The sequence below is a fragment of the Staurois parvus genome, unplaced genomic scaffold (genome assembly GCF_062004578.1).
Source record: "Staurois parvus isolate SC_StPar_1 unplaced genomic scaffold, SC_StPar_1.0 ptg000105l, whole genome shotgun sequence".
Lineage (NCBI taxonomy): Eukaryota > Metazoa > Chordata > Amphibia > Anura > Ranidae > Staurois > Staurois parvus.
This window is the reverse complement of record NW_028317901.1, coordinates 1,359,799-1,382,473: the sequence shown is the minus strand read 5'-3', so window position 1 is coordinate 1,382,473 and position 22,675 is coordinate 1,359,799. Positions and strand designations below refer to the sequence as shown.

General features: G+C 40.2%; 1 protein-coding gene across 5 annotated transcripts in view; it reads right to left on the bottom strand.

Annotated features, from left to right (window-relative positions):
• Window positions 1-2,242: 2,242 nt before the first annotated feature.
• The window catches only part of LINGO1 (leucine rich repeat and Ig domain containing 1), a 513,120-nt gene continuing 492,687 nt past the window's right edge, over window positions 2,243-22,675 (bottom strand). For all 5 annotated transcript variants that reach the window (XM_089671358.1, XM_089671357.1, XM_089671359.1 and 2 more), the window contains one exon: window positions 2,243-4,600. In XM_089671358.1, the coding sequence (XP_089527484.1) occupies window positions 2,762-4,600 (1,839 nt within the window). In that variant the 3' untranslated portion in view covers window positions 2,243-2,761. The remainder of the gene's footprint in view (window positions 4,601-22,675) is intronic.

The window sequence follows — 22,675 nt, the reverse complement described above, 5'->3', positions numbered from 1 at the left end:
GTAGTGCATGCACTGCTTTTAAAAAGCACGCTGCACCAAATTGTAAGGCCCTCAGTACAATGCGATCTGGTGTCCATGAATGCATCTACATTTGAGGTGCCTTTCCTGCACCATGTTTTGGTGTGAATTGGCCCTAAAGATGACTTTAATGTAAAGTGGCCATATCTGAAATGTAAAAAATATAAATATTAACAAAACTGTAAATGTACTGTCAAACATGTAAATTAAAACACTTTCTTGTGCACCAAGACAAGCCCCAATAGAAAACACATTAAAAAATGTGTGTGTGTACATATATATATATATATATATATATATATATATATATATTTTATTTCTTTTTTAAATATATATTATATATACTTTATATACAGTGCAACCAGAAAGTATTCACAGCGCTTAACTTTTGCCACATTTTGTTATGTTACAGCCTTATTCCAAATTGGATTAAATTAATTTTTTCCCTCAACATTCTACAAACAATACCCCATAATGACAACGTGAAATTCTGAAATGTTTGCAATTTATTAAAATAAGAAACGAAAAAACCACATGTACATAAGTATTCGCAGCCTTTTCCATGACACTCAAAATTGAGCTCTGGTGCATGCTGTTCCCACTGATCATCCTTGAGATGTTTCTACAACTTGATTGGAGTCATCTGGTGGAAAATTCAGTTGATTCAGCCCACATAACAAAGGAGTGGCTACGGGCCAACTCTGTGAATGTCCTGGCCCAGCCAGAGCTCAGACTTGAACCCGATTGAACATCTCTGGAGAGATCTAAAAATGGCTGTGCACCGACACTCCCCATTCAACCTGATGGACATTGAGAGGTACTGCAAAGAAGAATGGGAGAAATTGCCCAAAAATAGGTGTGCCAAGCTTGCAGCATCATACTCATAACGACTCAAGGCTGTAATTGGTGCTAAAGGTACTTCAACAAAGTATTGAGCAAAGGCTGTGAATACTTATGTACATGTGTTTTTTTTTTTCTTTTTAATAAACTGCAGCAAAGATTTAAAAATGAACTTCTTTCACATTGTCATTATGGGGTATTGTTTGTAGAATGTTGAGGGAAAAAAATGTGCCTAGAGTCCGCTTTAACATATCTTCACCTTCTGTGTCCTCACTGTCAGCCTCTGCTTCCTTCTACACTTACTCCTTCCTCCATTTTAAAGTGGTATTAAACTCAAAACCAAAAGTGTACTATATTATTGCTTATTATTAGATGTTGTGGCTGCTTTAGTTTTCTTTTCTTAGGCTTTTTCCCCTCAGTGTTCACCTTGTGATTTGGTCAGTAACACACCTCCTGTATTAGAGTGCCCCCACTCTGGATGAAGGAGCACAGGGGGTACCTTTGTGCAGCAGCATTGTCAATCTGGGGAAGGGGAATGTTAGCTGTACTAGCAAATTGAAATACACTAACAAACTGAAGCCAAACTCCAGCTATTACTTTATAATCAATTACAGAAAACAGAAATGTCCTTTTGGGATGAAGGCTTTACACAAATAAAAGCTGATCGTTGTAAGCACCCCATACTAGTGTTATTTGCTTTGACTCATATCTGTAACTTTCACATTCTGCTGGAGAGCTTGCTTTTTTGAAAAACTACAGACTTACTGGCCAGATCATCAAATTAAAATAGAAGAAAGAAAGCCTAAAAGCAGAAAAATTAATGCAGTCATCACACCTAAGAAATGGTAAGCTGGAGTATAATAAATGTTTGGGTTTAATGCCACTTTAATGCTGACCTTTTGTCCACATAACCAAATTCATGATGTTCTTTGTTAAAGTTCAACTCCAGGCAAATATAAAAGATTAAAAACAATGAAGCCATGTATTCACTAATAAATAATTTCAAATATTTTCATGCAACTAGTATAAGTACCTGAATTTGATTGGCACCAGCCTTTCACAGTCTACTGTACAGCAGCACTCTTTGTATTTTGGGGGCTGACTGGAATTCAGCTTTAAGTGTCTGGTAATTGGTATTTCTGAAAGGTCAGGTTCCATATCAAAAACAATTTTACTACATTATGTACGTTGTTACAATTGCAGTTTTTTTTTACTTTACTATGTTAACTGGAACCATTCAAACTGATTTCATGTGTCCATTCAATGCCGAATTTGTTGGCTGCAATACTGACTTTTCGGCACCTACAATTAACATACAAACCTCCTTTATAAAAAAAAAAAAGACATGCCATAAATCAGTTGTTAGGCAAAAAAATCACTGCTGTTGGAGTTTTACAGTTTTTCTTTAATTTTTTTCAATAATATTCATATTTATTTTTTTCATAAAAATCACAGGTATTGAAATCAGGAGAAGATACAGAGGTCAAAGTTTAGTTTCAGAGTCAGTTGGCCTCGCATTCCTTCAGCTTTTCCTGTTTTTGACTGGGGATTTTTATTTTCCTTTTCTATTATTGTATTTGCCCAATCCTATCCTCCTGCCCCTCCCCCCCATATCAACAACTGTATAGTTGTTATGAAACAGGTGGGCTTTCTGCAATCTGGGGGAGTTTTGAAGGTTAAACTCACAAGGTTAAAAGTGCAAAGGTCATTCCCCAAACATACAAAGTCCATGGATCAAAAAGTACAGACTATGGAATTCCTGTTGCCATTGCTTTCCCTCCAGAGTTATACAGCTTGTCCAGTAAGGGCTTAACAGAAAAGGTGGAATAAGAACAGGCTACGTGCAATCCACTGCCTGCCCCTATTGCCCTATTCTTTTCTTTCCCCCACTGATCAACCAATATCATATCATCTTCATGTTAAACTTGCGAGGAGCATCTGCAGTAGAGAGTCCAGCATCAGACTTTCGTGGAACATATTCTATCTCAATGTTATGTTTAGTGTTTCCTTTTCCTCTGCTCCAAAGAAATAGTAAAACCAAGCAAAACAGGACCACCCCCAAAAAGGATATGAATCCCATAGTGGTGGCAATTATAAGAGTTTTAATATCAAATGGGAAAGGGACAGTTGCACGAGTGCTGTTGACATCGCTTTCATTCGGCTGGTTTGAGATGAAGGCAAAGGTCTTGTTGGGTTGGTGAGGCCAGTCAGGTGAGTAACTGCGCACATGAAGATGGGCCAGTGAAGTATCATTACCAGCTGCATTGCTTGCCACACAATGATAAGTCCCATTGTCTTGGATCTGGGCATAACGTACTTCCAAAGTTCCATCTGGGAATACAGTCAGCCTACCGTTACTTTTGCTGGTAATGAAAGTCTTCCGTGGGGACTGCCACAGTATGGTAGGTGGTGGATCTCCATCAGCACGGCAAAAAAAGTGTACTGTATGCCCTTCATCTACATGGACCACTTGGGGACTTCGATCCTGGATGCGTGCTTTTCGGCATGAAAAATAAGTTGGCTGCAGCACATCAGGGAAATCTTTGAACTCCTTTCCCTGAACATATTCTGGACTGGAACAGGATGGCTGCTGTCGATTGAAGTTGAGACGCCAGCGTCGCCGGAAGATCCACATTAAACGGCAGTCACAAGCCAGTGGGTTACGATCCAAAATTAACGTTTCTAGGTTGCCTACAGAGTGAAAAGAAGATTCTTCCAGTGTACTTAGGAGATTGGAGGAAACATTTAGTACACGTAAATGGTTTAGACCACGGAACGCATAGGGTTCCACAATAGAAAGCTGACCACCTACCAGGTGGAACTCCTGAAGCCTCAACAACTCATGCAACATAGATCCCTCCACAGATGCAATTGGATTGTATGAAAGGTTAAGAAAGCGAAGATAAACAAGGTGCCTGATTGCCACATATGGTATAGCGCTCAGATTGCTGTGTGTAATAGAAAGAGATGTTAAATTTAATCCATAGAGGCTATTGGATGTCATTGTGTCCAAATATGGCCAATGGGCCACTTCTAAACTTTTCAGCCGGAAAAGCCTTTTGAAGGAGTAGTCGCGAATTATATTAATGTTAAGGTACCGGAGCCGTAAAGAGATGAGACCATGCAGGTGTGACAAAGCCTCTGTGGGCACCACGGTGAGGTTACACTTTTCCAGTGTCAGCTCTTCCAGGCTGTTGAGTCCACGGAAGGCACGATGAGAAATATACACCAAATCATTATCTCCAACTTCCAGAGATTTGAGGTTATAAAGATCCTGGAACATGTCATCCAGCAATATGACAATTTTGTTTTCACTGATGTCAAGTTGTGTAAGGTTACTGAGTCCTGTGAATACACCTAAAGGAATGAGCTTGAGACGATTACTTCGCAGCCCCAAAGATCGTAGGTTGAAAAGGCTATTGAAGGCGCCAGGTTCAATCAAAGACACTATATTCTCACTCAGCTCTAGCTCCTCCAAATAAGGAAAGGAAGAGAACTCGTCCTGGTTAAGCGCCTTGATCCTATTTTTGCTGAGGTCCAATAGTCGTGTGTCAGTGGGGATGCCTTCGGGGACGTTGAGGTGACGCTTGCGGTGGCACAAAACAGAACGATCCTGAGCAGAGCATTCGCAACGTTGGGGACAACCTGAGGCCGAGCCAGACAGGAAGGAGCCCAGTACAAGCAACAGGATGGGACACAGGCAAGGTGGCAGCGGGAGAATCATACTGGATCGTGGACTCACCTGAGGAGAAAAAAAAAACATAAAAAAGGTGAACAATTACTCTGATTTTTTTGCATTACTCCAACTCTATTTTTTTTTTATGTTTTCCTATAAAATGAAGATAAATTACATTAGATGTCAGCATTTTGTTTGTTGCTGATTTTCACGTAATAGATCCTACTCATATGGAATAGTTCAGCAACAATTTAACAACTGACTAATATTTGAGCACCCAATTGTTAAATTGCCTTTTCAGCAGTATTAAAAATCTGAAGGTATTAAAAGTGTCAACTCATTTTATTAAATTGAAACTGCTCTGTAGCTATTCTAATATGTAGAGGCATGGCTAATGTAAAGAGGAATAATGCTGTCTTATTTATGAATAGTATTTATTCATTTATTAAAGCTGCTAACTGCATTATGTGTAGGTGCTGCAGACACAACTTAAGGCTCAGTCAGTAGGGCAAAGTTTCTAAACCAACCAATCAGAACTCATCTTTCACTGTTATTTTTCATTTTCAGTAAGCTATACCTAGCTGCAAAAAAACATTAAAAAACACTAAGCATAGTTAAACAAAAAAAAAAAATCTCTGTTTCTAAAGCTAAAAGGACTGCTAACATTCCAGTTATGGCAACTGCCATATAGTTAATCCAACATTACTACTACCATGTCCACAAAGCAATCACTGCACTGAAAGTACAGGTTTGAAGTTTAAAGCTGAAATTCAGACTCAAAAACATTCATTTTAATATATTCATCAATAGCTACAAAGGATATAAACCCACTTTTGGTGCACCACATGCTTTTTCAAACTCAATTGTTAACTTATAAAGTACTGGTGACATTATCACTGGCCTGCACATAAGACTGTTGGAAGGGATCCAGGAGACCAACCCACTACAGACTGCATGAAGAAAACCACAGGAAGGCCGAGACAAGACCAGTCACACTGCACAAGAAGAGAGGGTAGAAGTGACCAGTCTTTACTACAGAAAGCTCCTGCACAGAGGCAAAGTTTCACACTGGATTACTGCACAGATCTTGTGGTGGGTGGTTATTTCAGCACAGTCCTACACCATGACAAGGCAAAATGTCTTGTCCCCTGTGTGCCTGATCCACACCACTGTGTTGCAGCAGTGTGCTGAAAAAGAGTAGTGTGTTCACAACTGGATGTTATGAAATGTCTCTGTGACATTTCAATAAAGTTCACTAAAAAATTTAAAAAAAAATGGTGTGATACAGAGGTGATTTCTGCCAGATAACACTGCACACCAGCAAATACACTATGAAGTGCTGGCTGGTGTCAATGGACCCTAAGTGTAGTATCAAACCACACCCAGCTATTTCCATTAGTCAGACACTCTTTTATACAGAGAGATTTTCTTTGTGCTTAAATCGCTGAGATATAAGTTCATACTTACATTGGTATATAATCTAAGCATTAACTAATATAGTATTATGCCTGAGTGATGTCACAGGGAACACAAGGCAATCACCCAGTTCCCTGTACCCCTAAAGCTTTGGCTTGGTTAAAGCAGAGCTCCACCCAAGAGGGGAAGTTCCGCTTTAAGGCCTCGTCCCCCACTCCTGTTTTTGAAATGGAGCTTTCGGGAAGGAGAGGGTACCCAATTTTGACAGGTACCTGCTCCCACTCCTGTTCTGACCACCTAAGTCCTCCCACAGTCTTCTGGGACGACATGTGAAAGGTCCCAGAAAACTGCCAGACCATTCACGTTGCAAAGAGCTGCTCGCACATGCGCAGTGGGTACCTGGCTGTGAAGCCTCAAGCTGCCACACCTAGGTGCCCATAGTAAAGATGCCGGCACCAGGAAGAGAGACACAAAGGTTTAAAACTGCTGGGCTGAGCCCTATGCTAACTAAGTGTAAAGGAAAGATGTGTATACTTGCCTAATCTGAAGGTGCTCCAGTCCGGTCACATGATCTCCCCAGCGGCTGGCAAAGGTTGCAGAGCCCAGGCAGTAACGTCACCCATAGGTTTACTATGAGGCATCCATTATCAGCTGTTCCTCCTATACACTGAAGCTGCTGCTGACAGTTGACCATGTGGCCGAATTAGAGCGCCTTCAGAATATGTAAGTATAGACATCTTTCCTTTACAGAGTAGTTAGAATAGCCTTAGAATGGGGATGGGAGTAGATTTAAGCTCAGTTAGCTTTTGACCCAACGTCTACTTTAAAAAAATACAAATTTGCAGCTTATGAGGGGCTGGGCAGCTATGTTTGCCATAATTAACCCTATCTGTACTGTGCAGGCAGATGTTCATTATCAATTGTAACTAGAGTCTATCACTGACTGTCCTAACAAAGGGTTAAAGGTGTAGAAGCTGAATGTATTGCACTGTTTGGTATTAAGGAGAGACATAGGACAGACTCACTATGACATTGTTCAAAAAACATGGCAGACACCCATGACACTTGCTCCTAAGAAACATCTAAAAGGTAAGAAATATAAATAAATAAGTATACTATGTGAATGGGAACACATAACAAACACATAGTGGGGTTTTCTCAAATTTGACTGCAATAGTGGAAATATGCTTTCCGCCCCTTAACTTGCTGACACTCAAGGCAGTGGTACTTTGGTAGGGAGCCCCCTCTCTCCAACGCGCACACACCAATGCTGAAGGGCACATATCTGGAATCAACACAAAAGTGGGACTACATGCTCTCTGTCCCCTTGCTATGGGGATACTAGCCCGCATGCCTGAGGAGTGGGGGCTTATGCTAAATTTTATTTTCTTTTTTTGCGAGCTGAGGCTAGAAGCTGATTGGTTACTATGCACAGCTGCTCTAGATTCTGTATGCTCCAGTTTTAGTAAATTCTGCCATTGTGTATCTTAAACAAATGCCATGCCTATGAATTAATCATAAAATCCACAACTTAGAAACCCTCTGATACCTTCAAATAAAACATTTTCTGTTCACAAGGAAAAAAACATGCATTTGTCCAAAAAGTTTAGCCTTTCTTTTAGACCACTGCCCCAGCTGTCCCCATGGACAGGGCAAAATAATTACTATATAGTAATCCTCACTAGGACTTTTCTCAACTTCACACTTCACCTATGTACACTTACATGGCCTGTTTCAGCTAGATGCAAACTACTTCTAATGTGGTACATTGTCCCACGGAGACTTGAGCCTAAGACCCAAGATGCTTGCTCTTCAGGGCATGAGCTGCCAAAGGCACCCTCTGGCATTTTTTTTGGTGGGACTGTCTGAGCGAGATATTGGGCCAAGGTATACCAACCTGCTTTCAAAGTACTAGATAAAAGCATCATCAAAAACCCACCTGAAAGCTCTTCTAAACATGAAGCCAGAGGAATACACCAACATGCAATTCACACTTAACCTTCTTCATAGCAGCAAAACAAACTCTAAACTGAGTCTGATGGTCAGCTCTACGATTTCACAAGCAAAGAACTTTTTTTGCAAATAAAATTTCACAGCTATTTAAATGACATTGTAAATAAATTTAAGAAAATATGGTCACCATGGATTGAACATTGTCTCGTAATTGGGTTTTATTTTTCACAACTCAATATCTAGGCCACAGAGACAGCTGAAAGTTTAGCCAAAAAGGAACTTGTTCCCAGGTCTCATCCTGTAGATCACCCCCACACCCCTCTCTTTCTTCATTCATACATACCTAACTTCCAACATCCCTGGCCTTCCAAGGCCTTGGGAAGCCTACTCAACAACAACATAAATGCAAACCCAGCTATTGATATAGACAGCACTGTATTTCTTAGCAGATGACCATGGTATTCCACCTAAATGTGATCCTGCTTCCTACATGAATGTACCAAATAATCTGTTTTCTGCATTGTACTTCCTTTTTAAACTCATTTCCATCTTGGCACTGCTGATATCATCCAGCCTTTTTCAGTCACCTCCTGTCTACAAGCACAATTATCTGTGGCTGAATGTCATTGCTCTGCTCCAACTTCCAGAGAGTGACCAGGGTGGACTATGCATAAGCAATATTTCAGCTCAGTTGCTTGTACTCTCCATCAGGGTAACAATGCAGGAGTACAATTGGAAGACAGTTGCCACCCTATAACAGGAAATGCATGAATAAAACCCTTCATGGCAGGATTACCAGACATTAATTTAATGAAAGCTACAGATTTAAAAAAGACTGGAGACTATTAAATGATTCCATTACGCTTATGAGATTTAAGTGATTGTGTTTAGATCTACTTTGTATTGTAAAATATTTGACGACTAGCTGTAGATAATCTGACAGAAGTGATAAAATGGCTATAATGTGGTCATCAGAAGTCTTGAACAAACCACTTGCTCCACCTTATCTTCACATTAGAGATATAAACAAAGACACAACCCCCACGTCCTCCGATATTTCATTGCAGACAAGGTAATTAGACGATTAACGATAATTACAGGCAAGGAAATCTAGTCTGGGAAAAGAAGGATAAATTAACACATTACAGGCACAGGAAGCACAGTGTGCTTGTTGGGATCTGCAAGCTGACATAACACTCACAGCTCCTTCCTAGCCACGATACACGCAGAGTAGGCAGTGTAATTTTGCATTTCAGGTACACGTATGGCATTTTATTTAATAACAGTGTGAAAGAGCTATGGTGTGCCCAAAGCAACAAATCCTACTTCAGATTTCAATAGCACACTAAATAGCTACAAAAGCAAAATCTGAAGGGCTACAATATGTTATATCACAGCAAATAATTACTCTGTGCAATGTTATTAATTATTCTCGGTGAACATCACTGTAACAGGATATAGATAGAATAGGTTTTTTTTCCTTTTCATCTCTATGGCTCATATTATCTCAACACTACCTACTACTCTCATTTGTACCTCCAGGATAGCATCTCTTAACCTGCGATGTACCTCAGGGGTGATACATCATATAATTAATTATATGATGTATTTGATCAAGAATTTTAGCTATTCAAAAAGATAAGGGATTGTTTGGAAAACGAAAAATGCTGTATATGCATGCATACATTCCTAATTAGATATTAGAGGGAAGCGAGTTCTGTCTCAGTAATGGTTTATATGACTATGAGTTTAATAACTGTCAAACTGCCTAAACTAATCTATTATTACAAAAATTTCAAGTCCTGATTGATGAACATTTAAGGGAAAATTTACTACAACTGGAGTGCACAAAATCCAGTGCAGCTGTGCATAGGTGCCCATCAGCTTTAAGGTTTTATTGTCAAAGCTTAACCACTAGCCTACCGGGTACTTATACCTCCTTCCTGCCCAGGCCAATTTTCAGCTTTCAGCGCTGTCGCACTTTGAATGACAATTGCACGGAAATACAACATTGTACCCATATGACATTTTATAATTTTTTTCACACAAATAGAACTTTCTTTTGGTGGTATTTAATCACCACTGGGTGTTTTATTTATTGCGCTATAAAAACGAAAGAAGACCAAACATTTTGAAATAAAAAGTTTCTTTGTTTTTATTATAAAAACTCTCAAACAGGTAATTGTTCTCCTTCACTCATAAATAATGATGGTGAAGCGCTAGTAGATATAATAAACAAATAAATTAATAGAATAAATCACACAAAGTGCTAAATATAATAAACAATTACATTGAAGTAATAAATAAATAAAGTGCTAAATAAGTGATAATCACTGTGATAAAGTGCAAAGCAAAAAAAGGGGTCTTAAATGAAGACCTATACAAAGTGCAAGTACACACATGTGCAAAAAACGTCCATGTAAAAAGTAGCAGATGTAAGTGCTTCAGTTGTCACTCCAAAAAAACTCAGGATCCTGAGGAAGTCACGTGTCCAAATCGTGACGTAAGGCGTAGAGCGCGGTGACGCACATCCGGTCGCACTCCTATTGACTGCAATACACCCATAGCATATGGGAAACTGCTTGTTTGAAATTCAGCAATTGTGAGTGTTTTTTTGGGTGGTTTTGTCTTACTATGAATAAATAAGAGTTGCACTATGGAGGTCTCTTCTGTTTACTCCCTTATGGCCTTGATTTAATAGTACATATCTGTGAGTTCTTGCTGCGGTGACCACCATTAGAAGGGAGAACTTATAACAAGGAGCCATTGGAGCCAGGTTCATTTAAAGCTGCATGGTGTGGAAAAGTGTTGCTATACAAAGCGCTGTGGCCCGGAGGGGTCTCGGTAAGGAGGTGAGGGGGCATTCTGGCTATTTACGGATAGTGATCCACCTGAGTGTTACACAAGCACAAAAAGTTTTTTCAGAGTGACAAGTGAAGCACTTACATCTGCTATTTTTTGCATGGACGTTTTTTGCACATGTGTGTACTTGCATGTTGTATAGGTCTTCATTTAAGACCCCTTTTTTTGCTTTGCACTTTATCACAGTGATTATCACTTATTTAGCACTTTATTTATGGTATCAATTTAAATGTTTATTATATTTAGCACTTTGTGTGATTTATTCTATTAATTTATTTGTTTTATTATATCTACTAGCGCTTCACCATCATTATTTATGATTATTTTGCACCTTTGGTATAGGAATAGGTGATAGCTGTTTGTGTATATCCACTACTTGTTGAGCGCAGGAGGACTTTACCCTTATGTTCTCCTTCACTGATGTGCGTTGATGAGGCTGTACTGATAGGCAGCACTGATGGGTACTGATAGGCTACACTGATGAGGTGGCACTGGTGGACATTGATATGAAGGCACTGGTGAGGCTGCACTGATATGCGGCACTGATGGGTACTAATAGGCAGCACTGAAGGGCACTAACGGCACTGAATGATGGCACTGACAGGCACAGATTGCCATCACTCCTAGGCACTGATGGGCAGCACTGCTGGGCATTTTTGGGGCTGCACTGATAATCAGGGCACTGATAATAAGTGCCCTGGTTATCAGTGTAGATAAATCCTTTCACAGTTGCCGATTGGCAGTACTTTCCTCACCTCTCTGTGACCTTTACCGTGTCATGTGATCATCTGTGTCCAAAGGACACAGCAACCACAGAGAGCGCCGGTGCGTGCCGCTGGGGGAGCGCGGGAGGCGCACCCTGGAAGGATGTCATATGACTCCCTCCCAGAAATGGACAACCACGCTGTAGACGTCATTCGGCTATAGCACGGTCAGGAAGTGGTTAAAGTGGAGTTCCAGCCCCACCCCAAAAAAAAATTTAAAGTCAGCAGCTACAAATACTGTATGCTGCTGACTTTTACACTTTTTATTTAAGGTATGCAAAACAACATACCAGCATGGCATGACAGACCATGTACAACAACATAAATATGTAACTCCCAAACAGACACAAGTAGGGGAAGTCTAATCCATAGCTGACAATGTTTCAAGACAAAGACAGGCAATGTAGCTGGTGACTTTTAATATTCGGGCACTTGCCTGTCCTGGGATCCTTCGGCTGGCACTGCCAACTTGACTATGGGAAAACGACTTTGCGGCTTCAGAGCCGGTTGTCTACTACACGTGCACGAAGCATGCTGCACTTTGTGAATGGGCCGCAGTTCCCTGGGACCTGTCGAGTTTCCCAGAGGGCTGTGGGGTGGATGGCAAACTTCCAACTCGGTTCACCGCACCAAACTCAACCGGAAGTGGGAGCAGGTACCTGTCAAAACCAGGTGCCTGCTTACCCCTCCCCCCCAAAAGGTGCCAAATGTGGCAGTGGAGTGGGGGAGGAGGCAGATAAGCAGGGCTTTCCCTTTTGGGTGGAACTCCACTTTGAACAAGCTGTAGTTAGAAGCTGATTGGCTATCATGCAAAGCTGCACCAGATTCTGAGTGCTCCAATTTTAGTAAATCTCCCCCTTAAAGCAGAACTTTGCTCTCTTACCCTAGGTTCACAACTAAGCGTTTTCCGCATTTTGCAGAAATGCAGTAAAGTCCATTAACATGATTTCCTATGAGGGCATGTTCACATCCGCGTTTCACGCGATGCGTATTTGGAAAGGGTCAGGGACTTTTTTTAACACAAAAAGTTGCGTTTGTTTGTATAGACTTTAATGGAAACTCTGCAGAAAAGCGAGTAGTGCGTTTTTTGCTGCGTTTTTTATTAATTTTTGCCACGTTTTTGATGCATTTTGCATTTTAAATCTGCCTAGCAACAAGAAAAAAAACTGAAAAAAAACCCTGCAAAACACAACAAAAACACGCCAAAAATGCAAAAGATGTTAACCCCTTTTTGCCCATTGTCATTAGTACAGTGTCAGTGCTTTCAATTAGCACTGATCACTGTATTAGTGTCATTGACAGTTAGTCAGTTCCCACCCAGTGTCATAATGCCCATTGCAGTCCCGCTATGAGTCGGTGATTGCCACCATTACTAGTATAAAAAAAATTAAAAAGAAATTCAAGTATATATACCACCATTTGTAGACGCTATAACTTTCACCCAATTAATTTACACACATTGGGATTTTTTTTTAGCAAAGACATAGCAGAATACATTTTGGTCAAAATTTATGATGAAATTTGATTTTTTAAATTTTTTTACTGGATATGTTTTATAGCAAAAAGTAAAAAATATTGTTTTTTTCAAAATTGTTTATAGCGCAAAACAATTAAAAACGCACAGGTGATCAAATACCACCAAAAGCTCTATTTGTGGGAAAAAAAGGACATACATTTCATTAGAGTGCAGTGTTGCATGACCGCACAATTGTCAGTTAAAGTACCGCAGCGCCGTATCACAAAAAATGGCCTGGTCAGGAAGGGGGGTAAATCCTCTGAAGGGCAAGTGGGGTTAATTACTAATGAACATGGGAAAACTAAGCACACTGCCTAGAGCCGACCATAGATGGATCAATATTTAGCTGGTTTAGCAGGGAACGGACAAATATGGATCCATCTATTGGTACGCTGGTTGCACAGAAATTGATCTCTCGATCAACTTCTGTACAACCAGGCTGTTGAAAAATGTTTGCTTCATCGGTGCTGATGAGTGTATTCTGAAGGTGGGGAGATCTCCCCGTTCTCAGAATGCAATAGCACAAAGGGAGGGATTCCCCTATCCACCTTCAATGTGTGGATGTGGGAATAGATACACCCGCTGGATAAACAAAAGAAAATGAATCATGTATGGTCTGCCTAAAACCTGAAGGGTGTGGTTATTTGGAAAGTACAAAGAGTTGGAGCCAACAATATAGTAATCATTCTGGACAAAACGTATAATTATAGACCATAGCAAAATGATCCCAGCTGCCAAAGAAGGTAACAAATAAGTGCTTTCTAAAATAGATACACTGGGGCATTTATAAAGTACTTATTATAGAAAGCAAGTTCCAGACATTGGTGCATGCAATTTTAATGCACATCTAAGTGCTGTGACTGCAAAAACCAACATGCCAGTGTGTAGAAATGATGTGATGTGCAACAATCTTGCTGTTGTCTTTGTCTAATTCACTTTAAACCCTGATGCCCTTTAAAAGTACCACCCCAATGCCAAAAAGGTTGGGACACTGTATAAAATCTGCATAAAAACAGAATGCAATAATTTTCAAATCTCATAAACCCATATTTTAGTCACTCCAGAAAACAGAAAACATATCAAATGTTTAATGTGAGAAAAAATACTATTTTAAGAAAAAAGGTAATCTTGAAATTTTGTTTTGATGTAGATTTTGCATAGCAAATTTGCACAACGTAACCAACTCTTTTGGCTGTACTATAAAACTAGGAGAAACAAATACTATTACGCAATAAAAGTAAAAGTGCAAAAGCAGATTTACACAATTTTAAACTCAGTTAACTTATGTTATATCAGTAAAAATGTAATTCCGACCCTTTACCACATTTTTAACTTTTCCTGAGTTTAAATAAACTGGCAATCCAACCTCTTTTAGCAGAGGGCTATGTCTGATTCTTGTTCCTCATATATGCTGTGGTGGTACAGTCTTAGGCTCCATGTACACGGGACACTTCTGAATGATGGAAACTGACTGCTGGAAAACGTAGGTTAAAAAACGTCTGTTTAGCCGCGTTTGCATACTGCGTTTATGAGCGCTTGCGTTTAGAAGCGTTTTTTAAAGATAACCTCAGGAGACCTTCCAAAATGCCCAGAATGCACTGAAAAACAGTACAAAATTAACTATTTCAGACATTTTGAGAGAAATAGAGAGAGCAGAAGCAGAGAGAGCAGTATTTGTTAAGATTAGCTGTCTTTTTTTTTTGTGGTGTTTGGATGTGTTCCAGCTCATTTCTGTGGAGAAATTATTGCAGCAGTGTCTAACATATTTTCTTTCATGCAAAACCTCAAAGTATGGTGTACCAAGTCCATTTGAGTACCGGGAAAATGCTTTGCATGCATTTTTCATGATGAAAAAAGGCTCTGGACAGCATCTGGAAATGGAAGTTAAAAAAAAATTCCAAACGCAAATTCTTATAAATGCAGTTAGCCGTGTTTACAAGCGTTTGAAACGCTGATAAAATCTACTCCTGAATGCAGGTTTGGTGCATTAAAAAAAACGACTGTAAACTCAACTGCCTGTAAACGACATAGTGTCCAACATAGTGTACATGGTCACATAGGAAAACATTAGGGAGGGTTCAAGGGCTGCTGAAAAAAAAGCAGAAAAGCTCCTAAAAAGTGCCTTTATCAGCTGCAATGTACAGTGTACCAACAATTTTACATCAACCAATAAGAGTACATGGAGCTTACTTGAAAAAACATAGACAACCTGGGATTGGCAAATATCTGAATTGTCATTTTGCTGGGTCAATCTTTTCAGATGTGCACAGTAAACAGGCTACCTACTGTCCATTTACCTATGAGGAGTTTACTCTACAGATCAGGAGTTTACTCCAAGCTGTCATGAAGGAGTAAACTGATATACAAGATGTTCGGTGACACTTTATTCAGGCATGTTGGAAGCCGGCACTTACCACTGTGAATGTCCAGGTTGTAATCTCCTTGACTTTCACACAGAAGGGTCTGATATACATGGCACTCAGTGAAGGGCAGGCTAATTGTGACTTCTTGTGACCTCTTGACCAAGGAGAGAAAGGAGACAATGCTGAGGCAGCTCTAATTGATTATGGAAAAGGATCCAGAGGAAGCATCCAGGGTAACTGCCATGGATGTTTGTTTTTGCAACACTGAAGTTCCTTTTCATTCTCCAACTGCCACCACATGACCTCCCCTAGTCATTTCTTAAAGAAAACCAGTACTGAAAGAAAATGTAGGTTTCCACTGATAATCTCACCTGAAAATGCTGTCTGGCTGTCATGCTAATTCTACTGCTTTAATACTTCCAGGGGCGGACTGACCATTTGGAATTCCTGGGGTCAGTAGGGGGCCCCATGAGATGCCCTTGGTACCTTTTTCATAGGCTTTTTTGAGTTTGGGCAAGGACACAGGGGCCCCATGATCCCCTAATGCCCGGGGGCCCCATGAGTTGTCAGTCCACCCCTGAATACTTCCTAAGTCATTAACCAAGAACCAAGAAGTATGGAGATCAGGATTTATGATTTATCTCTGACTTTCCCAATCTACATGCATATTTCATTTTGGTAACTCAGAAAGTACTACAACCACAGGCAGCCAGACAAGTACCATTTTTTAGAATGAGTTCAGCAATGGCATTCTCCATATTTCTCAATACAGGTTTCCTCTAAAACAAAAATGGTTCAGACCTTGCCTTCCATTGCTCATTCTTCCCTGACTGGCGTATCATATGGTAACTATCAGAGTTAAGTGTTGCAGGCAAAAGCAGTGGAAGGGAGCAGTTGGATAAAATGAACAAGAATGGAAAACTGATGTACAAAATAGAGTGTAAAATAATATAATAGAAACATGGCCTGGGGAAATTGTAAAAGGTAAACTGAAAGAAGCATGAGACAAAATAAAAATACAGAGGTATATTTTGAAGATGTACAGTGAAAGTGAGCTTTATTAAATAAAAGGATTTTGAACAAGTAAAAATGAACTGAAGTGAAACATGATCTAGGTAAATGTCAAGGGAAAGGAACAACAGGAGGGAGCCTAAGGGTAATGCCACATGGACACTTTTGTGCTGGAAGTTTCCCTTGTGTACCTAGCTGTCAGTTGCTGCCATCATAACAGGAAGAAGTAAGCAAAGTACGCTTCTTCCCCAATGCACATGAGAGATTAAATCCTAAAGACCTGAGCATGAGTTATCAAGGAGATATCACAAGAAATTAAAAACTTTGCCATTGTAGACTGTTTAGAAGAGTTAGAGTAGACACTAGCCCCATACATAACCCATAATCAATTTTAAAGAGAGAGCATCTAGCAAATAATTAAAGTTATGTCTGTATAAATTACTGTTTGAGCTTGCTCTTATGTACGCATTTTGCCATTGTCACTTTTCATTTGATGGTATAGGAGCATTTCTGTTTAAGCATTCTGCAACTGATTTGTAAAAACTGGAGCACAGAGCAAATACCCTCAGTAGGTTTTATCTTTCCTCCTTTGCTCTTTGTAAGTTTAGGCATGCACTCTCTAGCCTTTATTAGGAAAATAACATAATTAGGAAGGAGTATTATAGGTGACACCGCTCACTAACTTTTATCCTTCCACTCCACCCCTACTCCAATCCTCTACAAGATTAAATTGCTTTTTTTTTAGAAAATGTTATGCCCCTCCCCCCCCACACATCATTTACCTAGGCAAATGACAAACATTGTGCTCCCTCCTGGGATATGCATGTCACATATTCCAGGGGGCATAGGCTTTCATTGAAGAAAGGGGGAGGGGGCGGGTCTATTGGCATGTCATTTGTAGGCACATCGGCTGAACCCGGAACAACCTGTCAATGATGTCACAGGGAAACATGGCAACGTGGGACCGAGTGCTGCCAGAAGAGAAGAGCATCTCCACTGGACAACGCTGGATCTGCTGGTGGCGATTGTCTAAAATGTGCTTGATCTCCTCCCCAGGTAAGCAGCCTTAAAATTTTTAAATATATATAATGGGAGAGGGTGAAATTCCTTTTTAAGAAATCATGGTTGTGAACCGTTAAGCGGTGCTTCCTCCCTTCTCTCTATGGTCTGTGAACTGACTTTTGTGGTATTACTGGATAGAATGGCTTACAAGTATTAAAACTCAATTCCATTTTTTCCTTTTTAAGTAAGTCCAGCTTTTTTTAAATAAAAATTAAAAAATACAGCCTTTTCAGCCATACTCACCTTTTCTGTGATGACCTATTGTCCCGTGGTTCATCATTGAATCCACTTCCTGTGAGCACAGGGCTTCAAGGACCCATTTTCTGGGAGAGTGTCATCACAGAGCTCTGCACTCACAGTACAGTGTTGCAGGGAATAGTGATGTTGTTACATTAGAGCTTCTCTCTCTCCATCATTAAGCTTGAAGTGGTAAATGGATGGTGCTGGAACCTTAGGTCGCTACACTAAGGTGCTATTAATATATTTGAAAAAAACGTGTTGATGGTATTCCAATAGGGCATCTAGACAAATCTCATCTAGACATATCTAGAAACCCACTTCCTGTGAGCACAAAGCTTCATGGACCCATGTTCTGAGAGTGTGTCATCACGGCCCTCTGCACTCACAGTACAGTGTTGCAGGGAATAGTGGTGATGCCTTTACATCAGAGCTGCTCTCTCTGTCATTAAGCTTGAAGTTGGCAGATTGATGGTGCTGGAATCTTAGGTTGACAAACTTAAGGTGCTATTAATATATTTGGCAAACACCTATTGGTGGTATCCCAATAGGGCATCTAGATAAATCTCATCTAGATAGATCTAGATAAATGGCTCTCGTGAACTGGACCAGTGACCTTGGAATATATAAGTAATAATGCTACAGTATGAAAATTGAAGTACCACACCAAAGTGTTCAAGATGAGGTTTTCTTCAAAACTTATAATAGGTGCTATCTTATCAATATCTTTTTGTAGAGACCTTGGTTTCAAAAATATATTGACAACAGAGAACAAATCCAGAGATGGGTAACATATTATTTTGATCCCTTACCGGTGGATACTATAGCCCTGATGAAGGGGACGAAGTGTGGTCCCCGAAACACGTTGGATGTAGCACCATTAAACTTTTGGAATAAAACTTCCTTTCGGACTCTAACACTTTGGTGTGGCGCTTCAATTTTCAGACTCAAGCATTACTGTGCATCATTAAGGACTACCCAGGCAAAAGAAGAAGAGGACCCTGTATTGTCAAATGACTGTCCAGAAATATCTGCATTAAAAAAAGCAAATATAACAAAAAATAAATGTGCGGCCAAATTTGGGCTTTACTGTACTTTAGCATTTTATTATATTTGAGTAAGTGTTATTCTCTTAGTCAGCCCTTGATTTTTGGAAAAGCATGTTTATTTTTATTCTACATACTGTATGCATAAAGAGAGGAGGTAATCAGGGACTTTAAAGGTACTACAAATATCATCAAATAACTCAAATAAAATGTCAATACTTAATAATATTTCATTCCATCACTGCCATGGCTAGCAAATGTACAGTACAGAATGTACATTTCTGAGGCTGCTTCAAAGAAACATTACACAGTACAACACTGGCTATCATATACAGGGAAACATTTACAGTATCTCACAGAAGTAAGTACACCCCTCACATTTTTGTAAATATTTTATTCTATCTTTTCATGTGACAACACTGAAGAAATGACACTTTGCTGCAATGCAAAGTAGTGAGCGTACAGCTTGTATAACAGTGTAAATTTGCTGTCCCCTCAAAATAACTCAATACACAGCCATTATTGTCTAAACTCACAAAAGTGAATACACCCCTAAGTGAAACTGTCCAAAATGGGCCCATAGTGTCAATGTTTTGTGTGCCCACCATTATTTTTCAGCACTGCCTTAACCCTCTTGGGCATAGAGTTCACCAGAGCTTCACAGGTTGACACTGGAGTCCTCTTCCACTCCTCCATGATGACATCGTGGAGCTGGTGGATGTTAGTGACCTTGCGCTCCTCCACCTTCTATTTGAGGATGCCCCACAGATGCTCAATAGGATTTAGGTCTGGAGACATGCTTTGCCAGTCCATCACCTTTACCCTCAGCTTCTTTAGCAAGGCAGTGGTCGTCTTGGAGGTGTGTTTGGGGTCGTTATCATGTTGGAATACTGCCCTTCGACCCAGTCTCCGAAGGGAGGGATCATGCTGTGCTTCAATATGTCACAGTACATGTTGGTATTCATGGTTCCCTCAATGAACTGTAGCTCCCCAGTGCCGGCAGCACTCATGTAGCCCCAGACCATGACACTCCCACCACCATGCTTGACTGTAGGCAAGACACACTTGTCTTTGTACTCCTCACCTGGTTGCCTCCACACACGCTTGACACCATCTGCACCAAACAAATTTATCTTGGTCTCATCATACCACAGGACATGGTTCCAGTAATCCATGTCCTTAGTCTGCTTGTTTTCAGCAAACTGTTTGCGGGCTTTCTTGTGCATCATCTTTAGAAGAGGCTTCCTTCTGGGACGACAGCCATGCAGACCAATTTGATGCAATGTGTGGCGTATGGTTTGAGCACTGACAGGCTGACCCCCCACCCCTTCAACCTCTGCAGCAATGTTGGCAGCACTCATACGTCTATTTCCCAAAGACAACCTCTGGATATTACGCTGAGCTCGTGCACTCAAACTCTTTGGTTGACCATGGTGAGGCCTGTTCTGAGTGGAACCTGCCCTGTTAAACCTCTATATGGTCTTGGCCACAGTGCTGCAGCTCAGTTTCAGGGTCTTGGCAATTTTCTTATAGCCTAGGCCATCTTTATGTAGAACAACAATTCTTTTTTTCAGATCCTCAGAGAGTTCTTTGCCATGAGGTGCCATGTTGAACTTCCAGTGACCAGTATGAGAGAGTGAGAGCGATAACACCAAATATAACACACCTGCTCCCCATTCACACCTGACACCTTGTAACACTAACGAGTCACATGACACCAGGGAGGGAAAATGGCTAATTGGGCCCAATTTGGACATTTTCACTTAGGGGTGTACTCACTTTTGTTGCCAGCGGTTTAGACATTAATGGCTGTGTGTTGAGTTATTTTGAGGGAACAGCAAATTTGCACTGTTATACAAGCTGTACACTCACTACTTTACATTGTAGCAAAGTGTAATTTCTTCAGTGTTGTCACATGAAAAGATAGAATAAAATATTTACAAAAATGTGAGGGGTGTACTCACTTCTGTGAGATACTGTAGATGTGCATGTCCTTACCAGTATGACCAATGAAGCATCTGCTGCATTTTGCCTTAATGTACTTATCCAATGAAGTTACAATAGATGTCACTTACATCTTCAGATGTAGCCTGCAATCTCACGCCAAATGGCCACTACTCTATTGTATGAAGCACATATTATTTGGCTCAGTTCCTGGATATGCTATAATGAACATTTTGTAGAAGATACCTCTTCAGGGAAGAAACCCCTTCTCATTCTGTGCACACCACACTGAAATATATCTGGTATATGCTTACACATCTCTTTTACAGTTCTGCCACGGGCACATGTCACCTGTGTTACAGTCTCCATAGTAAAATGACAGTATAGCACATAGTAGTGATTCACCTTGCTGCTTATAGAATACATTTATATCTTTCCCTTTATCATTTGTTCACAACAAATATTCTTTATCTCAGTGTATCAAGGTAGATATAAAGTCTAAAAATGCCTGAGGTTTGTTACACCATTGCTATCTAATTATCACTTTGCTTTCTATAATATAGAACACTTCGCATGTCTAATGTAGCCTTTCTTACACTGCCATCTTTAGTTGTTTAATTATAATATAAATGTCGCCATTATTTACTAGGTTCCCTTCTTATCCTTTGATTGACAGACCACCATATCCCTATACTTCAATGTCATTATTAAGAAGCTGTCTCTCTGGTGCTATCCATATTATGCATCCTGTAATGTTATCACTGCACTTTCTGATATGTACTATTAGATCCATTTCTTAAAGGAGTAGGGCTGAATCTTTGATTTTCTTTGGATAGCGCCAACTTCCCATTGTTCCGTATATTCTTGGAAAGCAACAATTTTTCGCTATTAAATGAGTGGACGCAATAAGATTTAGCTTTGATATGTGAATTGAGGATGTACTAGGACATGGAAATGAGGTCTTGTCTTAGACTTACAAGGATCATTTTTACAATGTGTATGTTTGCTGTCCTTTTTGTCTTGGAATACAATGTTTTCCCTTGTATGTTTAGGACAATGCCTCATTTCCAATTGACTCCTGAGAATCTGGTCAATGTGCAAGTTGATCCCCTAATAATCTACTTGGGGACCAGAGAATGCCTTATTCAATTCTGGGAGCCCTAATCTACTTGCAGCCCAGGGAATGCCTACTTCAGCCGATGGAGATCATGGGCATGGCACAGGCAAATGTGAAGCAAGAACCAAGGCTCTTTTCACTCTTTTGGCACTAGTTCTAATTTTTTTTTTAAATATGGATCATCCTGGCCTTGTCCTTTATTGCTTGGTCTCTCCTGAAAGCTACATAAAATAATGGGTGTGATAAGTGCTGAACCTTTGATCTCATTGTCATTAACAGTCTTGTAAAAAAGATAACTAGAACAATTACCCAAGAAACCTAATTTATCCTGTCACAGGGACAGAGCTAAGGTGGTCTAGCCATATTTATGAGCAAAGAAACATACAAGAACAGACTAGTATACCAGAGTATCAATCTGAAAATTAGTTTTATACACTTTTGTAAATAACCCCTTCTATTTCTTGTTGTTGCGTTGATGCTAGGCCCCTCCCACATGGGGTGGACTCCGCCAGTAGTCCATTTGCTCAGCGGGGGATCTGCTCTCTAATCCCTGATGAGCAGGAGGATGGCTAGTCCATGTTCACTCTGTTTATGCAGAAACAGCCCGCTTTCCTCTATAGGCAGTCGGAAGTAAATGGATCGCCTGTCCGTTTACACCCGACTGCCATCAGATCTGATCCGCTAGACGAAAGGGGAGTGGATCCTGATTCGTCTGTTTTTAGCGGATTGGATTGATGTAGGCAGGTGTAAACGGACACATGTCTGTTTACACCCGTTGTTCCATAGAAGAGAATCGAGGGTCCAATCGGGTCTACCTGAAAAACTGACAGATGGACCTGATCGGTCCACT